The sequence below is a fragment of the Aethalodelphis obliquidens genome, unplaced genomic scaffold (assembly GCF_003676395.1).
Source record: "Aethalodelphis obliquidens isolate GAN/ISIS:26980383/991018 unplaced genomic scaffold, ASM367639v1 scaffold7, whole genome shotgun sequence".
NCBI classification, from domain to species: Eukaryota; Metazoa; Chordata; class Mammalia; order Artiodactyla; family Delphinidae; genus Aethalodelphis; species Aethalodelphis obliquidens.
Window position 1 is genome coordinate 54,680,559 of NW_020837951.1, and position 17,521 is coordinate 54,698,079.

At 42.2% G+C, this 17,521-nt stretch overlaps 1 protein-coding gene across 1 annotated transcript in view; it reads left to right on the forward strand.

Moving 5' to 3' along the window:
• Positions 1-17,521, forward strand: part of SLC1A1 (solute carrier family 1 member 1) — a 62,653-nt gene that overhangs the window by 25,639 nt on the left and 19,493 nt on the right. The window contains exons 3-4 of the mRNA XM_027105793.1: positions 15,131-15,223; positions 16,894-17,008. Of these exons, the coding sequence (XP_026961594.1) occupies positions 15,131-15,223; positions 16,894-17,008 (208 nt within the window). The remainder of the gene's footprint in view (positions 1-15,130; positions 15,224-16,893; positions 17,009-17,521) is intronic.

Here is a 17,521-nt window from a genome sequence, read left to right on the forward strand (position 1 = left end):
TCTCGACATGGCCTCTTCTAGAACATTTTTCTCTGCTGCCACTAAAGAGACCTAGGACTGATCTATGTAGAGTACTGGACATTGGCTGGGTTAAGGGAGGGTGGGTGTCAGGATCTTCTGTGTTCAGCAATGCATTGCTTGAGCTGTGGATTTGGCCATTGACCTTTTGAAGTGCCAAACTCCAATCAGACTAGAGTCCCTTGGGTGTTGGTGTTCTTGGCCTATTACAAACCTAAAGAGAGTATAATTATGTTTTGAAATGACTGGCTTCTTTTAGGCCCTGCAGCCAGAGGGCCAAATCAGCAGACCAGTCATTTGTACCATATAATGTTTGTTTATTTGTAGAAGTGATTGTAAGCATTTAAAATTTGGAAGACTTCATGTAAGTATCCAGATTTCTGGCTTCCTCTGAAAAAAAAAATAAGATCAGGAAACATTGGAGCCATGTTCCCACACACCAACAGTGGTTTGGAGCTGAGAAACAGCTACTCTGTTTACTTGGAGCAAATGCATTTGAGGATGCCACAGTCCCCACCACTCCCTATTGCCTAATACCTCATCTACTTCACTCATTTACATTACCTGCCTTTCCCTGTAGACACTGCCATTACAACCCCTTAGAATTTTCTCCATATTGAAGAGTCTTAATCTCTTCTTAGGCTCCTTTGAGAACATGATGAAAGCTTTGGACTCTCTCTCAAGAAAAGTGTTCACAATTGTACATATATACTGTATTTTACATGCGATTGCACGAAGTTCATAAACTACTTAGTGATTGATACTTACGTCTATAGACTAGTTTTAGGATGTTTGAAAATATATACTGCTCTTGGTATTCAATAACTAGTGAGATTTTTGCAGTCTGGCTGTTTTGGGTGCTAGCTCAGCCTTGCAACCCTGAGCATTCCATTCACATAGCCTAGCTGCTTTTTGAAGGTGTAGCACAGGTCTGGAAATTTCTACAATTTTCCTTCACCAAATCCCCAGCAGTTAAACAGGAGTTAGAAAGCAGAACAACTACCCATTCTTTTGACATAAAGTGATAAAATGATCAAAGATTCAAGGGACATGAACAAAGCAGAATGGAAATGATGATGCTATATTTGTGTTTTAAATTGTCAGATTAAAAGGAAAAAATAATAACAATATGAAGGCAAGGTTATGGGGAAATGGGCTCATTCATTCACTTTCAGTTACTGTATAATTGGAACAAACTTTCTGGGGGCAGTTTGGAGCACGTTCTGACCTTTCCACGTAGTATTTCTACTTTGATGAATTTAGCGCAAAGAAATAACCAGAGATATGTTCAAAGATTTAGGTACAAGGATGTTCATGGTAACATTTTTTTAATAATGGTGATAAATTATAAGCTGTCTAAATGTATGTTATACCTGTAAGTTAGGATTCTATGCAACTATTAAACACTTTGTTTTGGAAACATAGTTAATGAAGGTGGAAATGTTCCTGATACAATATAAAGTAGAAGGATAAAACAAATTAAACAAGATATTGTGTACAATCCAAATTTTATTAAAATGTATATACATTTTAAGAGTCGGGATCAAAACCAAATGGCTAACAATGATTAGATCCTGATACTAAGAAAAAGTGATTCACTGAGCTTTCTTTGCATTTTCAAGGCAAACACACGTTAGTTTTGTTTTGTATTTTCTTTCTTCCTTCCCTTCCTTCCTCTCTCTCTCTCCCTTCCCTCCCTCCCTCCCTCCTTCCCTCCCTCTCTCCCTCCCTCCCTCCCTTCCTTCCTTCCTTCCAGAGGAAGAAAGTAGGATGGATTCTGCTCTGTGCTCCTCCAGCCTTCCCTCTGGTAGTTTCCCTCCCACTCTCCTCCCCAGCTCTGCTCCCTGTTCCTGCAGCTCAGCACCACCTTCACCTGGTGTGTGGTCCTTCCCCCAAACCCTGCAGTGGTCCTCAGCCTCCCCACCCAGCACAGAACCAGGAGAGTAAAGCAGAAGATGGCTATGGAAAATACACAGGAAGAACAGTTTTCAAGTTTTGAAAGCCTTTATAAATCCAGCAGGTCAAGAGCTTATTTTATACATTTATTAGGACAAAGGAGAATACATGTTGGAAGTGGGAGAGAGTTGAGTGAGTGCCCTAAGGATACATAAATTAGTGGTAGAGACAAGCAAAACTGAGACCTAAGACTAATGATCTGTGCTTATGCATAATCTGGCATAACACGTAGGAAAAAATCCTCTGCCATCAAAGCCTCTGCTGATGTAAAACTACTTACTTTATAGCTGTTTTAACAGGAAGAATATCTCTTTATGTGATGATGAGGATCAGATGTCACATTAATCAGGGAAATTTGAATATACAATGGTTATGAGATGGTATCAAGAAATTGTTGATAATTTTGTTAGCGGTGATAATGGCATTTAGTTACGTAAGAAAATGCTCTTTTATCAAAAGTGTGTGGAATTATGTAGGGATGAAATGACATAATGTCTGGAATTTGCTTTAAAACAGAAAAAAGAAGGACTTCTCTGGTGGCACAGTGGTTAAGAATCCACCTGCCAATGCAGGGGACATGGGTTCGAGCCCTGGTCCAGGAAGATCCCACATGCCACGGAGCAACTAAGCCAGTGCACCACAACTACTGAGCCTGTGCTCTAGAGCCCGCAAACCACAACTACTGAGCCCATGTGCCACAACTACCGAAGCCCATGCACCTAGAGCCTGTGCTCCCCAACAAGAGAAACCACCGCAATGAGAAGCCTGCACACAGCAAAGAAGAGTAGCCCCCCGCTTGCTGCAACTAGAGAAAGCCGGCACACAGCAACGAAGATGCAATGCAGCCAAAACTAAAAAATAAAATAAAATAAATTAATTAAAAAGAAAAGAGAGAGAGGAGGCACAATAGACATAATCTCAAGGCATTTTCAGAGGCGGATAGTGTGGGCACCAACAGAATCCTACCCTTAATTTACATCCTGAGGGACACACTCGTGCCATGTGCAGAATATCAGTGCTTAGGCTCTGTTAACATTAGGGTCTGTAAGCTGTATTTATATCACACCACCAGGGAAATAGCAGGGGAAATGGCTTTTGGCCATGCCTGAGAATTGTGGCTCTGGAAAATCCTGGCCCATTCTTATCAGCCAGTGAGTTTAAATTCAGGTCACATTTTCTTTAATATACAAATTATAATGACTGGAGCCTCCAGCACAGGAATGGAGCAGCTCCTTGGCGCCTGCTCCAAGAAATTCCCTGAGCATCTTTCCAGAATGCTGTCTTACTCCCCTGATGCAGAAGCTGCAATGACAACCATTTGATCTCACCTCCAGGGGCAAAGGTTTTCCATTACTGGTTTAACGAAGGCTTTGATTTAAACAGTATTTATGAAGCAACAGCCAGTATTTATTAAGGCTTAGATATAAACAGTATTTATTAGAATATATGTGTGAGTAGGTTTCCTTTCAAGCAGGGATCTGGAAGCTTTTATTGTAAAGGGCCAGACAGTGAATATTTTAGGCTTTTGAGCCATACTGTCCCTACCCAACTATCCAACTGGTTATCACAGAAGGGCAGCAGTCAGTAATATGTAAATGATTGGGCCTGGCTGCGTTGCCAATAAAATGTTTATTTACAAAAATCATAGGAGACCAGCTGGCAGCTGACCTCTGGCGAGATAAATTTAAGACTAGATTCTAACTCTCAAGATACAGTCTAATTGGGATGGAATCTGAGTGACAAACCAACACACCAAGCAAATACTACTCATAAGAAGTGAAGACACACAAGAATGAAGGATGGAGCAGATAAAGTGAAGTATCAAGGTATTTGGAGACTCCTATTTTTATTTTTGTTTAATATTTTTTAAAATTTATTTTTGTCTGTGTTAGGTCTTTGTTGGCACGCAAGGGCTTTCTCTAGTTGCGGTGAGCGGGGGCTACTCTTCGTTGCAGTGCACAGGCTTACTGCGGTGGCTTCTCTTGTTGCGGAGCACAGGCTCTAGGCGCGTGGGCTCAGTAGTTGTGGCTCGCAGGCTCTAGAGCACAGGCTCAGTAATTGTGGCGCACAGGCTTAGCTGCTCTGCAGCATGTGGGATCTTCCCAGACTAGGGCTTGAACCAGTGTCTCCTGCACTGGCAGGCGGATTCTTAACCACTGTGCCACCAGGGAAGCCCAAGATCCCTATTTTTAAATTCAGACTTTGCAGGTGGTGACATACTGGGATCGTCTAGGCTGGGGAGGGCATTTTTTTTAAGGATACATATTCATTTACTCATAATCAGCTGCGTACCAGGAAGCTGTCCCACACCCTCCAGTGGAAAGAATCATGGCATATGCCTCCCTGAAACAGGTTCAGTTTAATTCAGAAAACACTGGTTAACTGTGTGAAAACAAACTAACCCTGTGAGAGGCTGAAGTTCCTACCATCCACCTGGTCATGGATCCCAGGTCTTCTGCTAGCCACGCAAGTCCATGAGTCCCCGTGTTGGCCAGAAGGTATAAGAGTTGAAGACTCACATATCACTTGGCTGTACAGCTTGCTATTAGGTAACTAAGAGCATCCAATATCAGCTTCATCTATGGGGGAAAGTATGCATGCTTTTCTTGAAACATTGGTGGCTTTTTTATATAGTTTAGTCTCTACGAAAATTGCCACTTCAAGATGGATTATAAATTTAAAACTTACTGCTGGAGCTCAAAATCACACAGGCTGAGAATGAACATCTTACCTCATTTGCACCATCTGGAACCACTGGACTCTGCCTGCATTTCAAGAAGTGCCTCCTTTCTCTTTTCCCAGATTTGTTTGGGAACCAAGAAAATAAGATGGCCTAAAGAGCTTTGCACACATGAATTAAACACTCCCCTAAGACCAACAAGAAACTTTTGTTGTGTTAGAACACAGTTATTGAAGCCAGAGGACTTATTATATTAACTGGGTTTCTACAACGTGTTTTCTCCAAAGAAGGAAGGGGTACATTGTATACATAAGGAATGGAGTTCCCATAATGAATGTGCCACTGGCCACAGTAATAAAGAGAAAAGCAGGAAGAGTATTCCCTGCTTCAGTCTCTGACATAGTGAAACCCAGAGAGTCCACCCTGAATGAGCTTTCCTTTTGCCTAAACCAGTGCTGCTAGACTGGTTCACAGCTCTGTTCAACTGAGTTAACCTGGTTTTGTTTCTTAAAAAAAAAAAAAAAAGGAGTGAGCCTCATATACTTGAGTCACTTTTCCACAATTGCCTCAATTGCCTCTCTTTGTCAACCTAATGTGAAAGCAAGTAGGTTTTGCCATTTCTTTGGGACTTCATTCTTTATGAGGGCTTCCATGTCCTGTAAAACTTGTGTTAAATAAATGTGTATACTTTTCTCCTGTTAAAAAAATAGAAAAAATGAGTGAGAAATCGTGCGAGGATTCTAAGGAACCTCCTTTGTGGAGTACATGGATCTGGGAAACGACATTCATTCATTCATTCATTTCATCTTCAATGTCCCAGGCTCTGTGCTGGGCATACAAGATATAAAGAGAAGTCCTGTCCCTCAAGAAAGGGAAACTACATTGCAATGCTGTGTGATAAGTGCTTTGTGGGAATGAGGACGGGGAAGGGACATTGGGTGGAGTTTTGAAGAAGAGATAGGAATCAGATGAAGTGAGGCAGGCATTCCAGGCAGAAGAAAATAGCAGAAGGCATGGCATCTTGGGAGGACAGTGAGACTTGGACTGGAATGCTGCAAACCTGGGGAGGAGGCATGAGAATGGAAGGCTGAGGGCATGGCTTCATGTGATTTGTGCGCCTTCCTGGGAGGTCACACGAAGCAAGTTAGAGCAGTGACTCCCACCTGTGTCATTATCTCCAAAGGAACACCCTGAACAAGCGAGGAAGTATTGTTTAAAAGAAAATTCAGTGACAGTCCAAGATGGTAAGGCAGACTTTATTCCATCATGGTAGGTAGAGGTACCACTGCAATGGGATTTTGCAGTGGAGGAAAGAGAGTGGGTTCAACTCCAAATGAATACAACATGAGCCACTGGGAGTTGATAGCCAAGAAACTGAGTAGTGAGAACAGTGGATGGAAGGTTACTGTGAGGAAACGTCGGAGGTAAGCGGGATTCTGCCTAAACTGACCTCTAACAGGATTCTTGCTGGAGACAGGCCAGGTTAATCAGATATCCCCTGAGGGGTGGTGGAGAATGAGGAACCTGATTAGATATGGAGAGTGATCAGATATTGAGGTATGGGGGTTCTGGTTAAACTGATTTAGCAGGGTTCTTGCTAAAACTAGATTTTACAGTGAAGTCCACAGTTAGGCCTAGGAGAAGGTTCAGGAGCCTGACTAAAGTGTGGTCAAGCAAAGAATCTTTGTCAGTATCAATCACAGAGGAACAGGAGAGTCTACTGGTTAAGAGCCAGACTGCCTGGGTTTGCATCCTGGCTCTGCCATTTACTAGCTGTGAAACCTTGAACAATTTACTTAACGCGTCCTCAACTGTAAAATAGGGATAATGATAATACTATGTCATAGTGCCCTGGAAGAGCTATATAATTTCTTAACTTACTCTTTTTTGTCTGATACTATCAGAGGTTTCTAGACAGTCCCAACGTTGGCATCAGAAGCTACAGGGTCAATATTAGAATCAAGCCCACACAGGTGAGTTCACACAATGCGTTCATTCTGGAAATGAAAATAATAGGAAAAGGCTTGCTCTGCCAGCAGTGTTAAGTTCCTCAGCATACAAACAGCCTCTACCCAGATGCCTGAGCTACCAGCTTTGTAAGGTAAGGAGAAGCAAAGAGAGAGCTCGGTAATAATTAGCTTGCGGTAGAAAGCCAAAAAAGTCTCACTGAGTTGTTAGTTATCCTGATGTCAAAGCACGGACTTTGAAGAGAGCGGCTGAGCTCCTTAGATCCTCTGAGGTGTGTTTAATGCTTATTGAACAAGAAGCCTCCTATAAAAGCTCATTCAATCTTCTGAAAAATTGGCCCAACTACAAATACCACTGTCCTCTATGATATTAAAAAAAAAAAAAAAGTTAAAACAGCACCTGGATTGCTGAAGAACCAGGAGACCAGCCCATTGCTTCTTGACAGATGTTTTGAACATCAAATGTGGACCTGCTGACAAAGGCTGCAAGTGAGAGCCTTTAGTTCATTTGCTGGGGACCATTTTTTTTTTTTTAACTTCAAAGAATAGTCTGGGAGGTGATAGAACCTATTTCAAGGCAGTTCTTTTTATTAATGTCTCTAAGGAAAATAGATGTCATAGGTGAAGTGTGCACAGAAATATATTTTGCATGCTCCCCTCTGCCTTTTCTCTTTCCCCCTTTTAACATCCCAGGAGTATTAATCCAGGCCCCCCTGAATCAACAAAGTGAGAGCATAGCCAGCCTTGTTTTCTCTGGGGAATGAACTTACTTCTTTATCCTCATAGCAACCCAATGAAAGTAAGTAGGACCTTACCTCTCTGTCTTCAGAGATGAGGAAACAGGAGATTGAAGAGAGATTCAGCCAATTTTCCAAGATTACACAGATCATAAGGGCAGCACCTAGGACTGACGCAGAGTCTCGGGCTCCATTCTGGAACCTTCTGCTGCCTGGGCACCAGAGCCTGGGAAGAGGTGCCTGGGGGCAGGCAGCCATACATAGGTTTTCTATTTTACCTTAAGTGCAACGAGAGGCTTATACCTGCATGTGAAATGGCCTGATTTATGTTTTAAAAAGATCTCTTTAGTGGCCATGTGATGAAGGAATACAGAAGGATTATGGTAGGAGTGAGGGAACGAACGAGTTAACACTTGTGTAGTGCCTTCCATGTGCCCAGTGACACATTTCATATTGATCATTTCATTCAATAATAACGGAGGCTATTGACTGAGTAAAATTTAAGTTCTAGGCATGCTATAGGTACTGTTTCTGACCCTTAAAACGGCTGTACAAGATGGGGTTGTTCACTTTGCTCCTCACAATTACACTTTACGAGGTAGAGGCATTTAAAACCTCCATTTTAGGGACTTCCCTGGTGGTGCAGTGGTTAAAAATCCGCCTGCCAATGCAGGGGACACGGGTTCGAGCCCTGGTCCGGGAAGACCCCACATGCTGCGGAGGAACTAAGCCCGGGTGCCACAACTACTGAGCCTGCACTCTAGAGCCCACGAGCCACAACTACTGAGCCTGCGTGCCGCAACTACTGAAGCCCACGTGCCTAGAGCCCGTGCTCCACAACAAGAGAAGCCACCACAAGGAGCCTGCGCAACGCAACGAAGAGTAACCCCCACTCGCCGCAACTAGAGAAAGCCCGCGCACAGCAACAAAGACCCAACGCAACCAAAAATAAATAAATTTATTAAAAAAAAAAACACCCTCCATTTTATAGATGTGATCCCAGGGGGTCCCACCGAAGCCCATACTTGTTTCTCCATGTGCCGGTGGCCTCTCTGCTGGTGATGGAGAGACAGGAGTCCTCTGGATAAGAGGATGCCCCAGTGCAATGAGTTTCTTGAATGATGTGTCCATTCACAATTGTGAAGCACCATCAGATGCCAGACCCAAAAATCTTCCAGTAACAGTTAATTCTGATACCTTAATGGCAAGGTGGGGAGAGATCATCATGAAATTTTGTTCTCAGGTGGGTGGTAGCTTAATCAGAGAGCTCTCAGAGGAGTCTTTTGCCCTCAGTTGTTTATCTTTAAAACATACTATTGTTTAGCCCACGCTTCCTTTGCAGTGTTTTCATAAAAAAATTCTAGTAGATTGTTACTGCTTTGGTCAGGAGCCAGCACCCCAGCTCATCCAAGCCTCCTCCGGAGGTGAAAAAACAAGTGTGGTTTCTTAAAGAGCTAGCAGGTGCCCCTAAATTCCAAGGACTACCTCTGTTTCTAGGCCACAGCTCAGCCTTAAAACTATCCCTGTTTTTAAAGGACAATCCTGGACTCACTGGTAACTGGACTTGTTAAAGAAAAGAAATTCGGTGATACTTGTTAAAGATGGTAAGGCAGACTTGACCTAGAACCATAAAGACAAGTGTAGGGACCACTACAATGAGATTTTGCAGTGGAGAAGAGAGACTGGGCTCAACTCTGAATAGAGCATGGAAATGGGAATTTATAGCCAAGGAGCAACGGGGGTGGGGGGCACGGGATGGATAATTATTAAGAGAAAACATCAGGGGTAAGGGGGATTCTGGCTAAACTGACCCAATAAGATTGATGTTGAAGACAGGCCAGAGTAATCAGACATCATCTGGGAGATGGTAGAGGATTAAGAGACCTGATCAGATGTCTAGGATGATCAGATATCAAGGGTAGGGGGTTCTGGCTAAACTGACTTAGCAGGGTTCTTGCTAAAACTGTATTTTGCAAGGAAGTACACAGATGGGCCTAAGAGAAGGTTCAGAAGCCTGACTAAAGTGTGGCCAAGCAAAGAATCTCTGTCAGAATCCGGCACATCTTGATGCTGCCTGCTGCGAGTTGCTTCTGGTCACCTCAGCCTGGTGACACCTCTGGCTCCTCTGAAAGCCCATGGTACCAGGTCTCTGCACCAGTGCTTTACAGAGCATCCAGTTTTTAAAGTGGGTGGGAAAGATCCAGTTTTTTAAATTTCCAATCTGCATGGATCAGTAATCTTTGTAAACTATAATAGAAATGAATTACTAGGAAGAAGATATAAAAAACAAAGACACACAAAACACTTGCCCGACTTTTTATTATTACATTCAACAGACATAAAATTCTGTTCAATTGCTATAAACTTTCAAACACTTACCTTTGATTTCTGTGCAGATCCTGTCGCACCTGCTTTGCAGTGTATTAGTGCACAGTTCCCTCTCATTTGTCAGTTGCTAAAGGGCAGGTGTTAGCTTCCAGAAGAATTGAGTTTTGGGAGTGGACCGTAAGGAGAGGCGGTCCTCTAGACTTCACCAGGCATGAGGCGTGGCCTGAAAGCCAGGAATCCAGGAGGCTCTTTAGAGTAAAACCCACCATGCTATGGTGATGTTTCACCTGTAAGAGTTTTAAATTTTTAAAATTATTTTTAATTGTGGTTAAAGTACACATAACATAAAATTTACCTTTTTTTTTTTTTTTTTTTTGGCCATGTCCTGTGGCATATGGCATCTTAGTTCCTCGACCAGGGATCGAACCTGCACCCCCTGCTTTGGAAGCGCAGAGTCTTAACCACTGGACCGCTAGCGAAGTCCTAAAATTTACCATCTTAACCATTTTTTAGTGTATAATTCAGTGGCATTAAGTACATTCACATTGTTGCATAACCATCACCACCACTCATCTCCAGAACTCTTCATCTTGCAAACTGAAACTCTGTACTCATAAATAGCTCCCCATTCTCCTTTATCAAGGGGGCCATATTCTCAACCACTGTCTCATACTAGCCCCATGCATGTGCTACAAAATCTAGTCCAGTGCTGCCCAGTAGACCTTCCTGTGATGATGGAATTGTTCTCTATTTTTGCTGTCCATTGCAGTAGCCACCAGCTACATGTAAGAGAGCACTTGAAAAGCCCTGTCTTCGGAGTCCAAGGTCTGGATTAAGTTACCATTTGCAGGACAACATCCATTGAGCTAGACCACACGTTCTCAACAGGAGCAATATGGCCTCAAGGCAGCAAAAGCTGGTTCCTAGGGTGGAGGGGGGACTTACTCTTCTCATGTAAAGAGCACTTATATACATTTAGTACGTGAACAGATGAACAGTTTGTGCTATTAAAATTTCATGGGATGGCTATGAGGAAAAAAATATCTAAGACTGGAGGAGGGGCGAGTGGGGTGGAGCACACAATAATGAAAAAAAAAGAAAAACACTAAGATGCTAAATATGTTCTCACATGGAGGTCTGTTATGGGTGAAAAGTATTTTTGTTGGCCGCTCTGGGAACCATACCAAACTGCCCTGTATGAGTGGTTTTTAAGATGACCTGCCAAGTTCCTAATCTCTTACACAGGAGTGGATCTTTGAAATGGGCTCCCTTTGTAAGGAGAGGAATACCAATAAGAAGTGCAGTTTTTTCTGTCACATGGAAAGCATCGAGTACAAAATTCGTAAAGCATCTTATTTAATACACAGAGGATCCAGAAAAGAATAAGCCTCTGGCCTTAGAGCACTATGGTCAGCATGGTGATGGAAAAGCACACCAAGAGATGATGGCTGATCAGGTTTACCATTATCCTCTCCACCGCCCCTGTGCTATCAAGGTACAGGTTGCACTGAATTTCTTTTTTTAATACATTTATTTATTTATTTATTTTTGGCTGCATTGGGTCTTCGTTTCTGCACGCAGGCTTTCTCTAGTTGCGGCGAGCGGGGGCTACTCTTTGTTGCGGTGCGCGGGTTTCTCATTGCAATGGCTTCTCTTGTTGTGGAGCACGGGCTCTAGGCGCATGGGCTTCAGTAGTTGTGGCACACGGGCTCAGTAGTTGTGGCGCACAGGCTTAGTTGCTCCGCAGCATATGGGGGTCTTTCCGGACCAGGGCTTGAGCCTGTGTCCCCTGCATTGGCAGGCGGATTCTTAACCACTGTGCCACCAGGGAAGCCCTGCACTGAATTTTGTAACATATTTAAGCCTGAGTTTATTCATTCAACATTGCTGAGCACCCACTAAATGCTGGACATTCTGGTAAGGTCTAGAGATTATGCTGATGTCCAGTATGGTAGCCATTAGCCACATCTGGCTATTTATATTGTGATTAAAATTAAGCAGAATTTAAAATCAGTTCCTCAGTCACACTAGCCACATTGCAAGTGCTCACTAGCCATGTGTAGCTGGGGCTACTGCAATGGACAGCACAAACCAAGAACATTTCTATCATCACAGGAAGTTCTACGGGCAGTGCTGGTCTAGAATTTTGTAGCACGTGGATAGACCCAGTATGACATAGTGGTTAAGATCTGGCCCTTGGGGTCAAACCTGGGTTGGGATCCAGCTCCACCCCTCACCAGCTGTAGGACCTTGGCATGTCACTTAGCCTTTCTGAGCCACAGCCTTCTCTGTAAAATGGGAGTAATAAGGCCTAGCTCACGGGGTTATACAGTAAGCATAAAAGGAGATGATGCACTTAACATGCTGTCATTGCTCAATACACAGTGTCTATTAACATTTTCATTTTTATTATCATTATTACTGGCAGGTGGGGTGTTTAGACCACCCATCCAGACATTTTATATTCATGTTAAGTTCAGTAATGTTCCTGTTATAAAGGTTTTCAAATATTAGGCTGTTTCCCTGCATACGTTCCCTCCCTTTATGGCAGTCACCCACCCCTCATCCTCAACACTGTTAAAAATTGTTGAGAACCTGGATTTGAGTGCGAATGCTGCCCCCAATCAGTGGTGGCTAGAAAGTTAGAGTGGTAACTCTAGAGAGGTGGGGAAGTATGACTGTTGATTTGAATACACTTCTGATATATCCAAGAGAACTGTAGGACCTAGGTAGATTTGAGAAATGGGGAACAAAGCTCTTCCTGAAAGTAACTACAAGAGAGTTGCTGTACTCCAGCAGAGAGGAGCTGGCTGACTGCTTTGGAGGCTGTATTTGTTTAAAATATTTCCACCAAGAATCTCATTATTATGAAGCCTTTTATTGCCAGCTGGGATCTGGAATAAAAGCAGAGGCACCAGCCCATGACCAAATCATTAAGACAAATTAAGACATATCCATATATGCTGGAAACAATTACCCACATAGCTTTAATTCGTTTCACTGCTGGAAGAAAATCCTGAGCGGGGCGGGGGGGGCATGAAACACATACCTGAGAGCAGTTCTGCAGCCACCCTGTGAGCCTGTCACTTGTCAGCGCCTTAGGGACTGGGAGATGCTTAAATTGGATGTCTGACAAAGGACAATATATCTGAAAATACATCTTCTGTTAGATCAGGGATACAGGTGTTTGTACCGGTTACTTGGAGTGCTGTTAAGTTGGTGATTTTCTTTTTTTTAACCCACCATTATTGTTATGAATAATAATTATAATTGTTTATCAAAATAATGTATGGAGCTCAAAAATGGAATAGGAACATTTTATAATCAAATAATACACTTAGCAAGCTTATATATTTGCATTATTGTTTGCTCTTTTTTAAGAGACCAAAGCTAAATATGAGATAGTTCATTGGTTTCTGAGTTGCAGCCTTCAGTGTCTCTTAATTTTTTTTTGTTATTGTTTCTTGTAGAATTATTGTTTTTAATTGTCTTAACATTAGGAAAAGAAAGTCTGCTCAGCCTACCACATTCTTTTTCCCAAAGAAAGAGAATAGGATCTATCATCCAGGTTATTCTAGTATGTGACTGCTGCAGTATACCCATCATATGGTAACTGCACAATCTTGCTCCGGAGGTTGGTTAATGAGCCCTTAACAACATCCTGGGGTGACTGCTAGAGGCCAGAGCCCCTTCTCTCAAAATATTAACTTCATAAGGAGCAATCAACAGCCAGAGGAATGGCGTGTTTAGAGTGAGAGATGACTTTTTCTGTCATCATCATCATCATAGCTTCCTTACAGATTTTTCCTGTACGTCAACTATGTACGATTATATTTGAGGAGCATAATCCCCTAGTCACTTAAAAAAAATGGATAGGCCTTTTATAGCATGAGGAGTGAATATAAAAGCTACTTGTGCTTGCTGATAGCCTGCAGGTTTACGACCTTTTCCTCCGGGTTGTCTCATGACAACCTCTTCGTTTTTCCTGCTACCCTGTACTTCAGGTTTTGCAAACAGTTATGGAACAACTCGTGTGTTGAAGACTCAAAAATCACTTTCTGTGGTGATGGTTTGATTCAAAATGTGATTCTCATTTTGGAAGTCGGACAGGGTAGTCTGAAACCTTCAAATGACGGTTTGCTGAAAGATGACTTGGTCGCTTCTGAACCTGCCTCGTGTCCCACGTAGAAGCAGTCCAGTTAGAGAGATGCATCATTTGATTCCATTTATATGAGCATCTTTGATGGAACACAGAGGTTTCTAGCAAGGAGGGATGTGTGCCTTCCACCTCTACAGCTATCCTTGGCACTCTACACAACCATTTCAAGTCAGGTAACATTCAGTCATTTTACTGGCAGCCAAAGACCATCTGAAACTAGATCTAACAATGTGGTCCTAAGTCTCTTTGATTACCTGTGCCCTCGGAAATTTTTATTTATATCCCAACTCCAACTGGGATTGTAAGGAGTCTCACAATCAAAGCCATACAGAATAAGGTTGTAAACATAAAAGCAATTTAAAAATCATGAAAAGAAGGAAATTTGCTAGCCAGGATGGATAATGAAATTACTGTGATTTATTATTGAATTTGGCCCTGAGATTGTCTAAAGATCCATCATTAAGTAGATGATTAAATACCTGTGGTACAGCCACATGACAGAAGATTATGTAGCCTTTAAAATTATCTGCGGGGTGAATTTGTAACAATAAGAAAAGATGCTTATAATACAGTATTTAGAAGAGAAAGGATTAAAAACTATCAAATTATCTCAGCCATGTTTACAAAAAATTGAGAAAAAAATATGGGGATAAAATTCACCAGAATATTGACTACAGCTGATGACATGAAATGATTTTTGTTTTCATCTTTATGTTTTTTCTTTTCTTCAGATAATTACAATGAACATATATATTATAATCACATGTAAAAGTTATTTTTTTAGTTGACTCTGAGATTCCTGACAAAAAAAGGCAGAAAGGGAAACAATCATGAGTTACATGGTTTTTACTATGTGATGAAAGAACTTTCTCAGTTCTTCAAGGTAAACTTTTCCTTGATACTGAATCCCAAAAGAATGTTGAGTGATAGAATGTACAAATCTTGATAAAGGTCTTAGAGCGGATGCAGAAGGGGGGACTCCTTTTACTGTCTCATGACCCGCCCCCAAGAGCAGCCAAAGACACAGCACTCACTATGGGCTAAAGCAGTGGGGATTAGCCAGAGGGGAACTTGCCTCCCACTAGGCTTCTGTCTCTTAATTCTGCATTTGGAATGTTGAAGTGGTTCTTTTGCCCATTGCAGTTATTCAAACAAAATGTGTGAGATAGGCCTAGCAGATGCAGACACAGCTCTCACCTCTTTTTTTCACACCTTGAGGATTGAATCACCACCAGTCCTGGAAATTTTTTTGAGTAATATAATTTGATTTCTCCCCCCTTTTCAGGTGTTGCTGCACTGGATTCCAACATATCTGGAAAAATCGGTCTACGTGCTGTCGTGTATTATTTCTGTACCACTGTCATTGCTGTAATTTTAGGTAAAATTTATTTCTGGATCCTTATTTTTCTGTATAATTGTGACTTTCCAGTTAAAAGTAGTTGGCTTTTAAAAATGCACACTTTTTTAAAATCAGAAAGTACAATTGTCAAACTACTATGAAGCTTTTTGGCTTGAAGTCAGCACAGCACATTTTATATGAACAATATAATACTGACTGAATTTCAGCCGTGGTACTGCTTATTAGTGTCTCTAGTAAGAAACAGAAAGAGGGTGACAGTTCTGTGCCATATCTACCTTATCAGGTAGAAAGAAATGAAGCCAAGAGCTAATATAATCTTTAAACTTGATAATTAGTCTATAATAGTGGCTTTGAGTATAATTATAAAGTATTTCCAGAAAGACAGCATTTCATTACATTTCAAATTTCATGTAGTAGCCAGAGCTAACAGAGTCTTGCCAAGTATAAATTCTACTTGAAAGAGGGAGAATGTTCTAATGAGGGAATATGGTTGCTCTTACACCTTTGGCACTCTTTTGTGAAAAAAGTATGGTCCATCCTTCGGGACCTAGCGTAACATCTTAAGAAGGATGCCCGGAGTGGGAAGAGAGGAGTGTACTCAGATGTTGCAGCCAGTTTGACCCTTGCAGCTCTGCTTTAATGAACTGATAAAAGGTGATGAAGATGTGGTGACATTTTAGGGGTATTAGTCCAGGGGACTTAGGAGGGCCTGAACCCCGCCTTAACTCAAAGCTACATCTCCTCATGAGATTCCTGAGGGAGGCCAACGCAAAGAACAAAGCTGGGCTTATCTATTTTCTGCAACCCTGAGACGGAAGCGTGGACCACACCCATTCATTGCCCCTCTATTGCCCAGTGACTCCTCCCATTAGCAAAACTGACCCATTCAGCATCCTTAAGTCCCGCCCCCTTGGACTAGCATTTCTCCTTGGGAAGAGTGATAAAGGGCATGGGGCCTTTTCTCCTTCACTCCCCTCCAGTCAAACAACCTGGTCTTTCCTAAAACCTCCCACCTCTGCTTGAACACCTCAAGAGGAACCCATTACCTCCAGAGGCCAAAATGGGGCTTTCAGATGCTCTCTGTTTAGACATTTCTTCTTTACAATGAGAAGAACTATCTCTCCTTGGAACTCCTGTCCTCATTCCACCCCCTAAGAGTCACACGGAACAACACTTCCTAACCCACATCCTTTTGTGGGTTACACAACAGCTTTCCAGATATTTGAAGGCTTGTGATATGAAAGGAAGATAAGGCTTATTCTGTATGAGCCTCAGAAAAATAAGCAGCAACTGTGGGTAAAAGTTACAGAAAGATGTTGGGTGAGTGCCCTGAGTTGGAAAATGAATTATTGTCACCCTAACCCCTGCCTAGGCTGATCTCATAAGCTAAAGAAAAGAAAAAAAGAGGATTCTCGTCAGCAGGTGTTTCCAGAAGCAGTTCTGGAATGCAGCCCCTTCATTTTTTAAAAACACACATGAAGAGTTCTTTCTGCTTCATTTAGTTGGAAAAGTAATAAAGGCAACTGCTGAGGTCCCCACTGAGGCTTGTCGTTTTGGCTGGACCTCAGGGTCCCCATCCCAGTATTGCCCAGTACCACCAGGCCTATTGCTTCTAAAATGGATCCACGAGGGGTGTCAGGTGCCCTGGGAGGTTCTTAATGCTCTGTGGGTGCTATCTTTGGTCATAGGTATCGTGCTGGTGGTGAGCATCAAGCCTGGTGTCACCCAGAAAGTGAATGAAATTGACAGGACAGGCAGCAGCCCTGAAGTCAGTTCAGTGGATGCCATGTTAGACCTGATCAGGTGAGTGTCTGGCCAGCAGGGTGGCTTCATAGGCATGCGACCTATGTGGTCGCACAGGGCCCCATACTTGGTTTAATGCTCTGCTGTTGCTGTCTTGAAATTTTTAATAATTTTTGAATATTATACATGTTCATTTTGCCCTGGACCCTGCAAATTACACAGCCAGTCATGCTTACCACGTCATGGTTCCGAGAGGGAATGGAAGGAACAGCGTTCTCTGTCAGGGTTTAGGATGGACAGAGATGCCTAAAGTATACTTGTTGCGTTAAGATGCCGGGCTGTGTTAGGTGGTCAGTTCTGAAGCATACTTGAAGAAATACATTTTTTAATTGTACAGGAGAAACCCTCTTATCTGAAGCAATCAGGGCTGGAGATTGGTCAGTTAATTAAAAAAAAAAACAGCATTTAAAGCAGAGAATCGTAAATATGCATTACATATTTTGTTTACACTTAAAACTTAAATGCATTTATTTGCCAATTTTTTTATGTCGGGCCAAGGTCTTCTTTTAGAGT